Source organism: Nomascus leucogenys, chromosome 14 (genome assembly GCF_006542625.1).
Source record: "Nomascus leucogenys isolate Asia chromosome 14, Asia_NLE_v1, whole genome shotgun sequence".
Lineage (NCBI taxonomy): Eukaryota > Metazoa > Chordata > Mammalia > Primates > Hylobatidae > Nomascus > Nomascus leucogenys.
This window is the reverse complement of record NC_044394.1, coordinates 73,446,517-73,464,621: the sequence shown is the minus strand read 5'-3', so window position 1 is coordinate 73,464,621 and position 18,105 is coordinate 73,446,517. Positions and strand designations below refer to the sequence as shown.

General features: G+C 45.0%; 1 protein-coding gene across 1 annotated transcript; it reads right to left on the bottom strand.

Moving 5' to 3' along the window:
* Positions 1–8,146: 8,146 nt before the first annotated feature.
* On the bottom strand, positions 8,147–15,294 carry IL1B (interleukin 1 beta). Its single transcript, XM_003277686.4, has 7 exons — positions 15,100–15,294; positions 14,576–14,637; positions 13,959–14,010; positions 11,779–11,980; positions 11,067–11,231; positions 9,671–9,801; positions 8,147–8,959 (listed from the first exon to the last, which is right to left on the bottom strand). Exons 2-7 carry the CDS (start codon positions 14,620–14,622, stop codon positions 8,747–8,749), a joined length of 810 nt encoding a protein of 269 aa, XP_003277734.1. The 5' UTR covers positions 14,623–14,637; positions 15,100–15,294; the 3' UTR covers positions 8,147–8,746.
* Between the last annotated feature and the right edge of the window lie 2,811 nt (positions 15,295–18,105).

Below are 18,105 nucleotides of genomic sequence, written 5' to 3'. Positions count from 1 at the left end.
GGCGCAATCTCGGCTCACTGCAAGCTCCGCCTCCCAGGTTCACGCCATTCTCCTTCCTCAGCCTCTCCGAGTAGCTGGGACTACAGGCGCCAGCCACCATGCCTGGCTAATTTTTTTGTATTTTTAGTAGAGACGGGGTTTCACCGTGGTCTCGATCTCCTGACCTCGTGATCTGCCCGCCTCGGCCTCCCAAAGTGCTGGGATTGCAAGTGTGAGCCACCGCGCCCGGCCTGAATACCTTTTAAATGTCATGCTTACCTATTTTATCTTATCTGCTTTCAACTTTTTCCACCTGATTTATGTAGGTACAATTTTGTACCTCCTATCTGGTTTGTAGTTAATATCTCTTATTGCTTTATCCTACTCAACTAATTTTTTTAGTGCCTGTTTTTTTTTTAAATGTGTGTTGATGACTACAATTCTAAACTCGTTCTACTGATTCATGGGTGCTTTGAAATCTGAGCAGTCTTACACATTTACTGCCTGTGATGGCCCATCCCACCAGCTAAAGTGTGTGGCCACTGCTTACAGCACCATGTGATAACGAGTAAGAGAGAGATGCCGCCCAGGCTCTTCTAGGAGCAGCCAGTAGGACCTTCCAGGGGTTGCAAGCAAACCACAGCAATATGTGGAGTGTGGCAGAGGATGGCCCCAAGAGGATGTGGCAGCGGCTAGTGCAGCTCAGCTTAGTCTGAGAGGAAGAGCTGGAGAGGAGAGCCCAGTCTGTACAGGCGTGACAGCCACAAGGCCTTCAACAGCTAACATGGCTGAGTGGACTTTATGTGCTATCTCATTCAGAAAACAGGAGCAATCAGAAAGGAGTTACCTCCTATTTCTACCCCAGGAATTGCTAACCTACTTGCATCTGAATGATGTCCATCACCTCCCTTCATCACCTCCTCTGGGGGCTCTGCAAGGATTTGACTCCTGCATTAGTGATCTCTCTCACCTACGTTGTGATTCATATGAACTTACTAATGTGCTATGTGACAACTACCATATTAAACATAAAAACCCTCTTTTGATTCTATGGCTCCCTCCAGCTACCCCTGCATTTCTCTGTCCCCCTGCCCCGTCTCTGCACCCACTTTTATTTTACAGCAAAACTACTCAAGGGAGTCTCAGTGCTCCTTGGTTCCATGTCTCCACCTTTCATTCTCTCCTTAGTTCACTCCTGTCAGGCTTCCGTCCTCAAGCTCTTCTTCCGCTGACATCCTCTTTCTTGCCAAATTCAATGGCCAGGTCCTCACTTACTCAGCTGCTCAGCATTGTTGGGCCTGGTGGACCACATTCTCCTTCACCCACCTTTTGTTGCTCTCTCTTCTCTCCAGATGTTTCTCTCTTCTCACTGGCTACTCCTCTTTTGTCTCCTTTGTTAGCTCCATTTCTTCCTTCCAATCTCACTGTGCTGGTGTGCCCAGTGCTCAGTTTTTAGCTATTTTCTCTTTTCCAGTGGCATTCATTAGATGGTTTCATGTGATCTATGGCATTATATGCCTTCTACATGACAGTTACTCCTGAATATGAATCTCAGGAAAGACTTGGATTTATTTTTAATTAATTTTTTTAAATTTTATTTTAATAAATGAGGTCTCTCTCTGTCATCCAGGCTAGAGTGTAGTATTGAGTGATGTGATTATAGCTCACTGCAGTCTTGAACCATGGGCTCAAGTGATCCTCCTGCCTCAGCTTCCTGAGTAGCTGGGACTACAGGCATGTGCCACCATGCCTGGATGACTTTTTTTTTTTTTTTTGTAGAGACAGGGTCTTGTTCTATTGCCCAGGCTGATCACAAACTCCTGGCCTCAAGTGATCCTCTCGCCTCAGCCTCCCAAAGTGCTGGGATTACAGGTGTGAGACCTGCCTGGGCTAAGATTCAGATTTTGTATTCAACTGACTATTTGACATCTTCACTTGGACACCTAAGAGGTATCTCAAATATTAATTAACTTGGGCAAAATACAGAACTTTTGACCCCTGCCCCCACAATACTTGCCGCTTCCCCAGACTTCTCCATTTCTGCTAAATATCCCCAGTTACTCAACCCTCAAACCTATGAATGCCCCTTGGTTTCTTTCTTTCCCTCATCTCCTACGTTGATGCCATCAGCTAGTTCTGTTGCCTTTATGCCCAGAATATAATCCTCACCACTTTCTCTCCAATTGCCTGAGTCTAAGATGTCAGTCTCTCCTGCATAGTCCATTGCCCTGGCCTCCTGATTGATCTGCTTCCACTTTTGACTTCTACTCCTTTTGACTTCTACTCCTCCTTCTCTCAGGGTAAATTTTTCACAGCAAGAGTGCCATTTTTAAAACCATATATTAGATCATCCCTTTTGTGTTTGGGAACCTCCAAGGGCTTTGCATCATATATCAAGTTGACACCTCTCCTACTCAGGCCTGGCTCTTTCCTGCCCCTCTGTCCTCTCAGCCCCTCCATCCATTGCTCATGCTGCTTCAGCCACACCAGACTTCTTGCCATGCCACATTTGTGCTAAGCCCACATCCAATATCGGGGCCTTTGCACTCGCATTTCCTCTGCTTGGCATGCTGTACCCCAGATCTTTGCATGATTGGCAGCTTCTGTACATTCAGCCACCTGCTCAAGCCACCCTTTCAGAGGGCCTTCCCTGGCCACCTCACCTGAAATAGCACCTCTGATTGCACCCATCCGGTTATTCTCCATCCTGTTCTCTTGCTTGGTGATTTTCCATCACTGATGAGGAAATGAACCATGGAATGCTAGAGCTGATGACCAGAACTTTCCCCTACCCCCACATTATTACAGAGGAGGAAATGAGGTCAGAGGTAAGATGGGCCCAGGATTTCTACTTCAGCCTGGACTGCAGGCACAGCACTGATCTCAGCTGTGCTCACTCTTGGCATTCATCCAACCCTTCCATCTCCAACTGCCCCATTTACCAGAAAGTGAAATGTTCTCAGAGACAGTGAGCCACCTGACTTGGACAGCAGCCCAGGGCCCCTGGCACCCTGCTTTCTTCCTCCCTGCCATCCTTTCCCCTCCAAGACCTGCCTTTCTCTGTGATTCTGGCCCACATGCTGCATTTCATGGTTTTATGACCTGATTTCTGAGAGGGATTTGAATTTTCATGATTATTTATGTAAGCAAATCATTACACTTACACAAATGAGAAAAGGAGTGCTTTGGACTTCCCAGGGACAAAATTTTATCACTTGGCTTGCTTCCATATTGCTAATTAAGGACCCAGGATGTGGGTGAGATGTGCTAAAAGCTGGGAGGAGGCTCTGGACTCTGACTATGGGCCCACACCCCTGGGCAGGCATCACACTAGTCCTTTAGGTCATCCTCAACCCAGCTTCCAGTTGAATCAGATGTTTGTGAATAACTCAGCAAGGCTCTATGGGAAATGAAGAATGAGGTGGGGAAGAGGTCTGTGCAGAAGACACACTGACTTAGCCCTCTACCTCTAACCAGGGTGTAGCAGCCACCCACCCCCCAAGTCTGTCTTCCAGACCATGTATGGTTTCCTTCACCTTTGCATCTTTTATCTTCTGCCAGCCCAGATGCTTGCTGACTCCAACCCAAGCCTATAGGATAAGCCACAGCCTGTCCCTACAGACTACGCATTGCAGAATCTAAGACATCAAGTCAAGTTCAGAAGCACTTGTCTTCTCCTCTCCAGGTACACAGGCTCTCCTGGAAAGCTGGTAGCAGCTGTGGAGGTGTGGTGTGTTACCTGCTGCAGGTGCAGACAAGTTGACTTCACAGCCCTTCAGAAAGATTGCCTTCTTCCAGTTGTATTTGTGTACTTGGTTGGGTGTGGGGAGGATTCTCAGCTTTCTCCACTCAAATTATCCGACCCTTTCCATTTAGTGGTAGACCATTTCCCTCGTCCAGGCCAAGGGCACATAGTACAGAGAAATAGGGAGTTGTTACCCAGGGAGAGAACTTGGCTCTAAGCCTGTAATAGAAAGGTCAATTCTAGTCTGGAGGGTCAATTTTAATCTTTGGCTCAGATCCAGAAATTGGAACCAAGGCTTTTGAACATTTTAATGCAGGGGATTTAAAAAATGATATAAGTCATTCACAAATATATTTGCTTAACATCTAAAGAGATCCCTCAAAACATTAGAAAAAATAAGAACAAAAATCTAATAAAACAAGATTTGTTAAACACATTTACCAAATTTTTTTTTTGGTAAAAATTCAAATGTCATAAATAAAGCTAAAGTTCCTCTTGATGACTCGCTCCTCTGCCCTATTCCACTCCAAGTAACCACTATTATCAGTCTTGCCGATACCCTTCCAGACCTCTCTACCTCTACATACCATTAGAAGCACATGGTTTTGCATTGCGGATGTGCAGTGTTTTGTTTTACATAAATGTTATCACTCTGTTCTTGTTCCACAATTTGCCTTTTTCTCTCAATGATTTGTTTGGCCATCTTTCTATTTCAGTACCATCTCCTTTCTTTTTAACTTACCATTGTTTATTTAACCTTGCCTCTATCAACAGATATGTAGGTTGTTTCTAGTTGATTTCAGTAAGTATTTATAAACAACGCATCAGTAGATGTCCATAAATTTCTTTAGGGAAGATGGCAAGTAGTGGAATTGCTGAGCCAAAGAACATGTTTAAAAAACCCAAAAAACTAGACACTACCAATTTTCTCTCCAAAATGGCCATACCCACTTACCCATACAGAGATGATTTGGAATATGGCTTCCTCACAAGGTGAGATGCCTTCACAGTTTCATTCTTCCTGGCATGTCTTCCCTTTTGTATCTGAGAGAGCTGGCAGAATTGTATCACTAAATCAAGGACAGGGGGTCGAATGACAGCTCAAGCTCACAGGCACCTCTGCTTTCTTTCCAGACCACCTGCTTTCCTGCCACCAGCTCTGTTCCATCTTACAGAATGGTTGCCACTTGGGTGTCTGCTCCAACAGCCATGTCATCCTTTGCACTGCAGTTATGAAGCAGACAGAGCTAGGAGAGGGGCTTTGCCAGCCTCTGCCCTAGCTTGGAGAACTTCAAAGAAGGAGGATATTGAGAGTGAGCTGCCGAGGACTGGCAGCTCCCTCAACTCAACAGTTGTCCTTCCACAAGAAGTCAGATACTTTTTTTTGGATAAAATCTTTAAAAATTATTATTTTATTTCTGAATAATATATTTACATGATTCAAAAATCAAACTGTAGGCCTGGCATGTCTGCTCATGCCGGTAATCCTAGCAATTTAGGAGGCCGAGGCGGGAGGATCACTTGAGCCCAGGAGTTCAAGACCAGCCTGGGTAACATAGTGAGACCCTGTAGCTACAAAAATTTAAAAACAAAAATTAGCTGGGCATGGTGGCTGATATGGTTTGGCTCTGTGACCCAACTCAAACCTCATGTTGAATTTTAATCCTCAATGTTGAGGGAGGGTCCTGGTGGGAGGTGATTGGATCATGGGGGTGGGTTCTCCCTTGCTGTTCTCCTGATAGTGAGTGAGTTCTCACAAGACCTGGTTGTTTGAAAGTGTGTAGCACCTCCCCCGTCACTCTCTCACTCTCCTGCTCCGCCATAGTAAGACGTGTTTCTGCTTTGCCTTCCGCCATGATGGTAAGTTTCCTGAAGCCTCCCAGCTATGCTTCCTATACAGCCTGTAGAACTGTGAATCAGTTAGACCTCTTTTCTTCATAAATTACCCCATCTCAGGTCATTCTTAATAGCAGTGTGAGAGTGGATGAATATAGTGCCATATGCTTGTAGTCCCAGCTACCCAGGAGGCTAAGGTAGGAGGATTGCTTGAGCCTGGGAGTTTAAGGCTGCAGTAAGCCATGACTGTACCACTGCTCTCCAGCCTGGGTGACAGCGAGACCTTGTCTCCAAAAAAAAAAAAAAAAAAAAAAAAAAAAAAACCCAAACTGTATAAAATGTGTTCATAAAAGTGTCTTGCTCCCACACCTGCCCCTATATATCTTATTTCTCAGCCTCTAACAACTACTTTATTCATTTCTTATGTATCTTCCAGAATTAAAAAAAAAATCAAATACAAGCATGGTGGAATGTATTGCCCTTTTCCCCCTCCCTTTTGTTACATCAGAGTTAGCATATCATAAATACGGTCTGCATCTTGTTCTTTTTCAGCCATCAGCATGTCTTGGAGAGGATTTCATATTCGTGCAGACAGCATGTATTAGTCAGTCCTTGCACTGCTATAAGGAAATACCTGAGACTGGGTAATTTAATAAGAAAAGAGGTTTAATTGGCTCACAGCTTCACAGGCTGTTCCACAGGAAGCATGGCAGCATCTGCTTCTGGGGAGGCCTTAGGAAGCTTTTACTCACACAGAAGACAAAGCGGGAGTGGGTGTCTTATATGGCAGAAGCAGGACTGAGAGAGAGAGAGAGAGAGAAAGGATGCCACATACTTTTAAACAACCAGATCTTGTGAGAACTCTATCACGAGAACAGCACCAAAGGGATAGTGCTAAACCATTCATAAGAACTCCACCCCCATGATCCAATCACCCCACACCAGGCCGCACCTCCAATATCGGGGATTACAATTTGACATGAGATTTGGGCTGGGAAACAGAACCAAACAATACCAGAGTGCTTTCTCATTCTTTTCTATAGCTGCCTAGTATTCTATGTCCTTTACTTCATTTAGCCAGTCTCTTGTTGATAGACACTTGGGTTACTTCCAATTTTTCCTATTACAAATGATGTACAATGAATAATTTTGATCATTTTTCATTTCACATGGGTTATGTCCATCTGTAGGATAAATCTCCAGGAGTGAAATTGCTGGATCAAAGGGGAAGTGCACTTGTGATTTTCATAGTTAGCAAATTTTGTTCTATAAGGGTCATATCAATTTATAGTCCCACATGTAATATTTAATAGCGGGGATTTCCCGACAGTTTGACCAACAAGGTCTGTTGTTAAACTTTTGATTTTTGTCAATCTGATGGGAAAATACTAGTATCTCAAAGTGCTTTTAATTTGACTTTCTTATTACAGTGTTAAGCATTGTTTTACTCTGCCCAAGATCAAATAGTATTTTCTTTTCTGTGAACAGACTGTTAAGATCCCTTGCCTCTTGTTTTGCTGGATTTTTATTCTTTTTTTTCTAATGTTTTGAGGCAGTTCTTTACATGTGAAGCAAGTTATCTCTTTATGTGGGATGTGAGTTACAACTACTTTTCCTCTGGCTTGTTTTGTGCTTTGACTTTGCTTCTGGTGATTCCCGCAATTCTGAAAATGTACTTTTTGCATCATTCATTCTTATACCCCCATGCCCTTGTTCACGCTGGTTCCTCTACCTGAGGGCCTTTTCTTTTCTTTTCTTTTCTATCTGGGAACATTTTTTAGAGATAGGGTCTCACTCTGTCATCCAGGCTGGAGTGCAGTGGTGCGATCATAGCTCACTGCAGTCTTGACCTTCTGGGCTCAAGCCATCCTCCAGTGTCAGCTTCCCAACTAGCTAGGACTACAGGTGCATGCCAGGATGCCTGGCTGATTGTTCTATTTATTTATTTATTTAGTAGAGATGGGGGTCTCACTATGTTGCCCAGGCTGGTCTTGAACTCCTGGGCTCAAGCGATCTTTCTGCCTCTGCCACCCAAAGTGCTGGGATTACAGGCGTAAGCCACCATACCCAGCCCATGTGTGGAATTTTTCTGTTTATCCCTTTAGGCTTGATTCTTATGTCACTCTCCTCACTCCTTCCTGGATACTCCTTTTGTATTTTATCTTGCTCTACTGTCATGTTGCCTTGTTTTTGCTTGTATCTATCTGCCTCTCCTATCTGAGGAGGAACTTGTTACCTTTCTTGTCTCTGCACTCCCAGTTCCTAGTACATAGCGCTTGCGCAACAGATGTTTGGTGCATTGATAGATAAATCACTGGTAGCTGTTACTACCAGTCCTGACTCCCTGCAGTGCTTCAGCTGATCCTGTTCCAGATGTGCACTGAATATCCTTTTGTTGAACAACAGAAATAAAGGGGATGGGTGAGGAGGATAGTCTTTGGTGGCCAAGGATGTTTCTAGGTACTTCACAGCACTCAGCCATGAGGAGTGGGCTTCTAGTCCCCCAAGAACTCTCACAGCCCTGTTTATCTTTACTGTTCAATGTCAAATCCAAGACAAGTCAATGATCAGGAAAGACCTTTTTTTTTCAATGAAGTTTATTTCAGAACCATTGAACAGTATGATATTTGCTCATTTATAAATATTCCCATTTAAATAATCTGAGCTTATATATTTTCAGTCTTAATTAAAGGACTTGATTTAAAGAGAGCACACCAGTCCAAATTGAATTGATTCCATAGCTATTAGAAACTAGGCTCTTTTACAGACACTGCTACTTCTTGCCCCCCTTGAATAAATTAGACCAATCAATAAAACAAACAAACAAATAAATAAATAAATAGGGAAGCGGTTGCTCATCAGAATGTGGGAGCAAATGACAGAGGGTTTCTTAGAACCAAATGTGGCCGTAGTTTCTGTCAGGTGGGCTTTAAGTGAGTAGGAGAGGTGAGAGAGGCCTGGCTCAACAAAAGGGCTGAGGATTGGCCCTGAAAGGAGAGAGCTGACTGTCCTGGCTGATGGACAGGAGATCCTCTTAGCACTACCCTAAGGCAGGCAGTTGGGCAGTGGTATAGACAACAGGAAAGTCCAGGCTATAGCCATACTCAAAAACCTTTCTGTTCCCTTTCTGCCAGCCCTAGGGATTGAGTCCATATTCAGCACAGGACCCTCTGGGTACAGCTCTCTTTAGGAAGACACAAATTGCATGGTGAAGTCAGTTATATCCTGGCCGCCTTTGGTCCCTCCCAGGAAGACAGGCATGTTTTCTGCTTGAGAAGTGCTGATGTACCAGTTGGGGAACTGGGCAGACTCAAATTCCAGCTTGTTATTGATTTCTATCTTGTTGAAGACAAATCGCTTTTCCATCTTCTTCTTTGGGTAATTTTTGGGATCTACACTCTGCAGCAAAAGAGAAAGAAGAATTTTTGTGAGGCAAGGGACAAAGATGCTATGGGAAAGATGTTCTTTGGGTTGGCCAGAGAGGAAACTGATGAGCAGGTCACATGATCAGGAGCCAGACTCCTGAGTTATAACTGGGCCCCCAACTTTCCATGTGATTATTAAAAGAGCCCTTCTTCTTTTCTAAAACTTAGTGCCAAATGCTGAGGAGCATAATGTAGGTGAGAATTTTTTTGGGGGTGAAAATTAAGCTACAGCTTCTTGAAGTACCTAGTTTCCAGGGGCTTTTTATTGTATTTTTCCTTATGGTTCTAGAATGACATCAACTTGGAAATGAAGCTTTTGCTGAGAAAGCTGGAGGTGATAGTGGTGGTGATTTTGGGAGTGGAGTGGGCGTGATAATGGGACCCTTTAAGTCATTTATTTCCCAAGGTGTCTATCAAATGAGAGTAGCCCTAACAGTATATAATCTGTTGGGGTTGTAACTATGGTAGGACATAATAACATCAGCAAAATGATTTAATTTTCTGCAGCAGGATTGAAGGTTGCACGCATTTAAAAATTATGTTAAATTTATTTACATTAATGCAAAATTGTCAAATAGACCTGTTCCCAGCTTTTCCTAGGGATGGGGGCGGGGAGAAGGTGGTTGTCTGGGAATAAGTGGTAGCAGGAGGCTGAGAAGGGCTTCATTCCATAGCATTCACTTACCTCCAGCTGTAGAGTGGGCTTATCATCTTTCAACACGCAGGACAGGTACAGATTCTTTTCCTTGAGGCCCAAGGCCACAGGTATTTTGTCATTACTTTCTTCTCCTTGTACAAAGGACATGGAGAACACCACTGAAGAAAGAAGGGAGTCTTGTGGTTAGGGACACAGCAGTGCAGGGTCAGCCCAACCCCTGGGCCCCCATGAGTAGGATACATGTAATTTGGTAGCCTCTGTGGGAACCCACAGTGAGGTTCCTTGGCCTAAGAGACAGGATAACTTGACTTCTCACAGACAATAGCAGGGTCCTTTCGTTGATTTAGGGTTTCCCCTCAAAGGCCTGAGGGTTTCTCAGAGCCTCATAGCAGTAGGAATGGAGAACGAAAGAGAGTCTACATTTTAAATGCTGAAAGGAAGGAAGGAAGGAAGGAAGGAAGGAAGGAAGGAAGCCATTGTGTCACTGGTTGGCAATGTGCCCATCCACAGGAGCAGAACAACTTGATCAATGTGGAAGGAAAGGAAAGAGGTGAAGCTGTACTTCTGCCAGAAATCAGGCCCAGAACTGTTTCAGGAACAGAGAGTAGCCCATGGGAAGAAACTAGGAGAGGAGAGGCTGAGCTGGGAAAGTGGCTCCAAAGAGAGATACTCATTTTGATCTTCCTCAGTCACAGCAGTGCCAATTGGAGGCCCTGGGATCACTCTTACTACCCGATTCCAAAGAAACAGGATTTTCTTGGCCTGGCTGAAAGCAAATAGCTTCCCCCTGAATGAGGCTGCCCTTCAAAGTCAGCAGCCTTAGTTGCCCACAATCCTGTGCACAGGCTTTGGCTACTGTGGCACGATGCCAGGCAGATCACCACAGCTAATGATGGGCTCACCGCACTTGAAACATTTGCCAGTTACAGTGGAGAGATATAAGTTCCTGCTGGGCAGTAAAATTTCCCTACAAGGAACCACCTGGCATTGGGTGGGACGGATGTTGGGACAAGGGGGCAAGACTGGGGAGGCGGGTGGACACATTATCGCTCTAGCACTCTTGTTTTAGCCTCAACAACAGGAAGAGAGAACCCACAGGCAGTTAGGCCATGTCCATCAAATGATCCCATATTGTGGAATAATTGACATTGCACTATGCCCAAGAGACTTGGGTGGACATGGTCCTGGGAGTGCTTGAGCCATCTAATTTCTCAGGGTCACACTGCTGTTAACAAATATACTGGCTGGTGCAATCAAATGTGCCATTTCTAGGACCAAAGTTTGTATATTCCTTTTTTATGTTTTTTTTTTTTTTACTCGTGTTGATCATTTGCCTTAAATTAACTTTCTACTTTGTTTAAAACATGGAGAATTAGCAAGCTGCCAGGAGGCCAGGCAGGGAAACCAGGATGTTTCCATTTACCTTGTTGCTCCATATCCTGTCCCTGGAGGTGGAGAGCTTTCAGTTCATATGGACCAGACATCACCAAGCTTTTTTGCTGTGCGTCCCGGAGTGTGCAGTTCAGTGATCGTACAGGTGCATCGTGCACATAAGCCTCGTCATCCCATGTGTCAAAGAAGATAGGTTCTGAAATGTGGAGCACATGTTGTTTAGGTATAAAATCAGAAGGGCAGGCCTCATGAGGTGAGGCAGCAGAATTTGATTTCTTGGAGGACACCTGAGCATATACAGTCAAAGTCTGATGACAACACCGGTAGGGACGAAGCTGGGAGTGGGGTGGCTAAGAACACTGGACCTGACACTATTAGACATGGGTTCCAGCTTCAGGTCTATTACTGCTCACTGTGGACAAGCAACAGAGCTACTTAGGTAAAATGGTGATGGTCATAACACTAGCCCACAGGGAGGTTACCAACCTCTGGTGACAATGTAAGTGAAAGGCCCCTGAGAAAGAGTGAGGGTGTTGCAAATGTCACTAGCCATAAAGATCTTCTTTAAGAATAGTTTCTACTGAAGAGATGATTGCTTTGGTTTCCAGCCTTCTTTGTTTTGTCTCCCTGCTGGGCCTTCTACCTTTAAAGGGCTTTGGCTCTGGGGAAATTGAGTTAGCTGGGGCTTGATGGCTTCCAAGAGGACACAAGTGGAGATCTACTGCCTGCTCTTGGCTAAGTACCTTCTTCAAAGATGAAGGGAAATAAGGTGCTCAGGTCATTGTCCTGGAAGGTCTGTGGGCAGGGAACCAGCATCTTCCTCAGCTTCTCCATGGCCACAACAACTGACACGGCCTGCCTGAAGCCCTTGCTGTAGTGCTGGTGGGAGATTCGTAGCTGGATGCCGCCATCCAGAGGGCAGAGGTCCAGGTCCTGGAAGGGGCACTGCAGAGAGAGCGAGGGAGGGAGCCTGGTGAGGTAGTCCTGCCAGGAACCATGCTTTGACATCAGAGAGGAGAAAGCTCAGAGAGGAGGAAGGGGCTTGAAAGAATCCCGAGCTTCTAAAGATCATCCCTCTCTGGGCTGGGCGTGGTGGCTCATGCCTGTAATCCCAGCACTTTGGGAGGCCGAGGTAGATGAATCATTTAGGTCAGGACTTAAAAAGCAGCCTGGCCAACATGGCGAAACCCCTTCTCTACTAAAAATACAAAAATTAGCTGGGTGTGGTGGGGCACACCTGTAATCCCAGCTATTCAGGAGACTGAGGAAGGAGAATCGCTTGAACTCAGGAGGCAGAGGTTGCAGTAAGCCAAGATTGTACCACTGCACTCCAGCCTGGGCAACAGAGTGAGACTCCATCTCACAAAACAAAACAAAACAAAACAAAACAAAACAAAACAAAAAGTTTATCCCTCTCTGAAGCTCAAGGAGGTTAAGGGTGTACTCAAGGGCACACGGCAGGTTAGAGGCAGACTCAAGACTAGAATGTGGGCTTTCTGACACTTAACAGGCTATTCTTTTAGAATAAATCCCATTTCTACTTTGTTCATCTTTTTTGTACATGCCCCACCTACACCATACATGTGTACCTTCTCTATATCTTTTTGTATCCCTAATGCTGTCACACTATGATTTGCTTTTTCATGCAGATGACCATAACATTTTCCATTCACCTATGCTCACTCAACAAGTATTCAATTTTTCTACACCGTTCTTTTTTTTTTTTTCCTTTTTCACAACACTGTCTCATAGGCATTCTGCAAATCCTGTGAGAGTAGTTACTTTTTGTGAAATGTTACCACTTTCCTCTTATTCAGAGAAGCTTTGTATTAAGGCTTAACTGAGGTTGCCTCAAGGCATGATAATGGTTCAAAGGCTTGAAAGACAGTTAAAGAGACCTCTAAGTGCACAAAAGAAAGTTGAGCAGGAGAGAATTTCCTGCCTGGAGCAGAGCCAAGCTGCTGGAAGAAGCAATGGGGGCAAAGGCCAGGCAGACAAGCCAATGGGCTCCTCCCACCGCTGGAGCCAATAAGTTATGCCAGTCTTAAAACTTTTAAAGAAATGTGTTTTTAACAAGACTGAGGACTGGATTATGAGGCTAGGGGAGGCTGTCACAGGCTGGAATAAAATAAAGCCAGAGAAAAGTGGTTGCCTCCCAACCTGCACAACTGACCTAGCTAGGCTGATGGCTGGGCCACCTAGGAAGGCTACTGGGCATCATATAAAACAGAAGGGACAGCAGGAATATAACATGGCTCTCTGCAAGGATGAGCCTGAAAAATGCCTATTTGCTCCCCAAATGCCCTTAGCCACAACTGAAAATATTTCAGAACTGGAGGTTGAAGGATGCCAGCATCTCAGAGATCATCCAGCTCAGCCCTTTATTTTTCAGATGAGGTCCAAAGCGGGTAAAATGACTTGTCAAGGTCAAACAGCAAGTGAATGCTTTTCTTTCAAGTCTCAATTCATCTTTTTGTTTACATCATCTATGTCTTGTTGTTATAAGTTTCACCCCAGGGAAGTTTTCTACTCAAAAGGGGTAGACATATGTTCTCAAGATCATCTCTTGGTTTCAGAGTTTAACTCAAGTGATTGGCATAGGCTGAACCCATCTCCTAAAAGGAGAATCAAATTTGTGTTGAAGACTTGGTTGTCTTCCTACTACGAAACGGGAAACATTATCACTACTCCTCCCCTGTCACCACCAAGCGTGGCCACCACCACCAACGTTAGTGAGTGGCTATGGTGATATGATGACCAAGTGGCCAGGTCAGCAAGTGGTGCAGCCTGTGTATCACTGGAAGAGGTTAAAGTTGTTCTAAAACAAAATGCCACGGCATCGAAGTGGCCCAGAACTCTCTTCTTTGAGCTTTCCCTGTGTTAGAGCCCTTCTTTGGGTTGGGAGTTAAACCCATAGTCTTACCTTCATCTGTTTAGGGCCATCGACTTCAAAGAACAAGTCATCCTCATTGCCACTGTAATAAAAACAGGGACATGTCTCAATTATGTCTTCTAAACAGGTTTATTTTTCCTTCCCTGTGTGTGAGACTTGACTGTTCATAAGAAACTGCAAACAGCCTGTCTCTCAAAGCTGCCTGAAAGCACCTGGCAATTTCCACAGTGATATGTGCAGAACAGTCTAGAAGGCAGATTCTAGGCTTGGCAGGTGAGCACCCTGGGTGCTCCCTGTTGGATCTTGAGGCCTAACCTCTAGCCCAGCAGAGTCAGCTAAAATCTGAGCTCTCTCTCTCCCTCCAAGCCACACTTTGCAAAGGGATTCCTTGTATTGTCGGCTTGGAATCTTTTCTCCCCATTTGCCTCTGCAGGAAGCCCTTGCAACAACACATCTGGATACCCTCCAGGCCCCAAGGCTGGAGGGACTTGTAATGGGAAAGTGGTCTTTAAACCAGATTTACTTGGCACCCTTTTTGCCACTGAAAGAGGCAATTTAGGGGAAAAATCTGGTCTCCAAGCACAGATAACACTCTACTCTTAAAAGAGAAGACCTGCTCATGTTACTCGTCTCAGTGTCCCACTGACCTGTAGTAAGCCATCATTTCACTGGCGAGTTCAGGTACTTCTGCCATGGCTGCTTCAGACACCTGTGTAAAAAGGAGAAAATGAGTGACTTCCCCATGACAGCTACGTTCATGTGTGATTTCTCTCAGCATCCAGTGCATGGCAGTCATGCAAAGAAGTGATCTCTGAGTGAATGAATGAATATGTGAAAGAGAAGTCCTTTGGGTCTAGAGAAAAGCATTTGCTAAACCAAACCCCAACTAGCAATGTATTGGCTAGGAGAGCTGGAGCAGAGGCTTTGACACTAACCTTCAGGGTGTCAGCTGCTAGATAAGCAGTATTCATTCCCAGAATATTTCCTGAGTCATAAGCATTATATTACACCTGGCATTTTTGTAAAAAGCTGAGAGAGGGAGGCAGAGAGGGAAGGAGGGGGAGAGAGAGAGAAAGAAAGAGAGAGAGAGAGACATATACATACACACAAAGAGGGAGAGAGACAGAGAGACTCCCTTAGCACCTAGTTGTAAGGAAGATTAAAGTCATACTTGAGCAATGAAGATTGGCTGAAGAGAATCCCAGAGCAGCCTGTTGTGCCTTGTGCCTCGAAGAGGTTTGCTATCTGCCAGTTTCTCCCTCACTGTTTTATGGCTTTCAAAAGCAGAAGTAGGAGGCTGAGAAATTTCTCTGTTGAATACCTGATTTCACAATCAAGTTAAAGGAAAGGGGAAAAGAGTATTGGTGGAAACTTCTTAGGGGAGGGGACTAATAAACTGAAATAATTCTCTGGTTTATGGAAGGGCAAGGAGTAGCAAACTATGACACATTTTGCAAATGTATCACCATGCAAATATGCATTGTTTTTCTGACAGTCATTGTACAGTTGATGTCCACATTAAAATCCTGGATTTTCCTAGGTTAGAAAAATGTTGAAATTTAGGATATCTGGGACAAAGTGGAAGACACACAGATTTATACATGCAAATACTTTTCTTCATTCACTTCTTTGTACTTAAGTTTAGGAATCTTCCCACTTAGAGATGGATAAATGGGTACAATGAAGGGGCAATAGCCCTCCCTGTCTGGATTGAGGGTGTGGGTCTCTACCTTGGGTGCTGTTCTCTGCCTCAGGAGGTCTCTGTCAGTTGCAGGAGCCTCTGGGGAGACAGACACTTGACCTTTCTTGGATGGGGCAGAGAACATATGGCATGCAGGGTTCAGGCTCCTGACAGAGTTGGGGCAACCCTGGAGATAAGCTTACACAACCTTGCAAGACCAGGTGCTGTTACCCTAGCCAATCTCATGGATAAACCAGATCAATGCCAGATGATCTCTGCCTAAAATGATTTTTTGGTGAACTCTGAAAAGTGGAATATTGTTTCTGTAAGAATATCCATCTGAGACTCTATCTCTTGGTAATACCAAGAGTTATCAGTTTCTCTTTAACTGAGACACCAGCAAAGTGCCTGCTCCAGGGTACTGCCCAGGGGAGCCCTCCATTTGTAGAATGAATGAGAGTCCAGGTCACGAACAGTGCCTGGAGTCTAGGAACACCCTCCTTTGCCTCTTGGACAGGTCTGCATCATAACACTTTTTTTTTTTTTTTTTGAGACGGAGTCTCACTCTGTCGCCCAGGCTGGAGTGCAGTGGCACGATCTCGGCCCCCTGCAAGCTCCGCCTCCCAGGTTCACGCCATTCTCCTGCCTCAGCCTCCCCAGCAGCTGGGACTACAGGCACCCACCGCCACACCCAGCTATTTTTTTTCGTATTTTTAGTAGAGATGGGGTTTCACCATGTTAGCCAGGATGGTCTCGATCTCCTGACCTTGTGATCCGCCTGCCTCAGCCTCCCAAAGTGTTGGGATTACAGGCGTGAGCCACCATGCCCAGCCTGTAACACTTCTTATAGCACTAAGTTGAAACCTTACTCCCCATTCTGGTTCCTCCAGGAAACTATGAAATCTTTTTTTTTTTTTTGAGACGGAGTCTTGCTCTGTCGCCCAGGCTGGAGTGCAGTGGCGCGATCTCGGCTCACTGCAAGCTCCGCCTCCCGGGTTCACGCCATTCTCCTGCCTCAGCCTCTCCGAGTAGCTGGGACTACAGGCGCCCGCCACCACGCCCGGCTAATTTTTTGTATTTTTTTTTGTAGAGGCGGGGTTTCACCGTGGTCTCGATCTCCTGACCTCGTGATCCGCCCGCCTCGGCCTCCCAAAGTGCTGGGATTACAAGCGTAAGCCACCGCACCCGGCCTATGAAATCTTTTTGAGCCAAGTCTAGCACAGTGCCTGGCATGTACATTCAGGCTGCTTGAATGGGTGAATGGGAATTTGACAGCATTTTTATTCAAATTAGTATGTGCCAAGTATTGTGCTCGCTCTGCATTATCCAAGGGAGTGAGCCTCTGTGCAAGTATTTGAGGCACAAGGGAAATAGGCTCTACTGTGGGAAAAAGAGCATTTCATGGACTTGCTCTCCAAGCAGCCTTCTGATTTTTAATTTGGCTCCCAGTATCTTGATATCAGGAGTCAGTCACAAGAACTCCATCTTTGGTAAGTTATATTTTCCACAGGAAATCTAAAAGCTGCTCAATGTGTTAGTTTCCTGTGAATTTGATAAGCAATAATCCATTCCTAACACCGAGCCCTCATGAAATTTGGTGTCTGGTCCTGCAGATAGCTAAAGGCCATGTCTGGGTGGCCTAGGGGACTCCTCTGTTTTGCCTCCACAGGATCCACTTTGCAAATTAACCACCGGTTCTCCCGTTGCAGGAACTGCCACCTTCCTCAGAGCCTGTCTTTCTTTCTTTCTTTCTTTCTTTCTTTCTTTCTTTCTTTCTTTCTCTCTCTCTCTCTCTCTCTCCTTCTCCTTCCTTCCTTCCTTCCTTCCTTCCTTCCTTCCTTCCTTCCTTCCTTCCTTCCTTCCTTCCTTTTCTTCTTTCCTTCTTTTTTCTTTCTTTCTTTTTCTTTCTTTCTCTCTTTCTTTTTTCTCTTTATTTTGATCTTTTCTTCTTTCTCTCTTTCTCTTTCTTTCTCTCCCTCCCTCCCTCCCTCTCTCTCTCTTTTTCTTTCTTTCTTTCTTTCTTTCTTTCTTTCTTTCTTTCTTTCTTTCTTTTCTCTTTCTTTCTTCTTTCTTTTCTTTTCTCTCTTTCTTTCTCCCTCCCTCTCTCTCTTTTTCTCTGTCTCTCCCTCCCTTCTTTCTCTTTCTCTCTCTGTCTCCTAGACAGGATCTAGCTTTATTCCCCAGGCTGGAGTGCAGTGGTACAATCATGCATTCATTGCATGATCACAGCAGCCTCAAACCCTTCCTCAGAGTCTTTATGCAGGGTCTGGATGGCTGGTGGCTCTGTGAACTCTCCTGACAGAATACAGAGATGTCTTTGTTCTGTTGATGTGATTGTAAGCTGAGCAAAGGAGGATCAAAGCCAGTGACAGGAAGGGAGATATGCAAGCTACCCGAGCATCAGCTCTGAGTTAGTCCATTCTGCTTCTGGGACTTGGGATACCAGGTCAGAAACCTTGAGCTTCTACTTCTCCATTTTCCAATTGTAGCATCCAG

Bases quoted from the DNA above. Each gene is read 5' to 3' on its own strand.
- IL1B (XM_003277686.4), bottom strand. From the start codon at position 14,622: ATGGCAGAAGTACCTGAACTCGCCAGTGAAATGATGGCTTACTACAG. The intron at 14,011-14,575 runs GTCAGTGGGACA...TTTTTATTACAG, and splicing joins GAAATGATGGCTTACTACAG to TGGCAATGAGGATGACTTGT. The intron at 11,981-13,958 runs GTAAGACTATGG...CTCTCTCTGCAG, and splicing joins ATGGCCCTAAACAGATGAAG to TGCCCCTTCCAGGACCTGGA.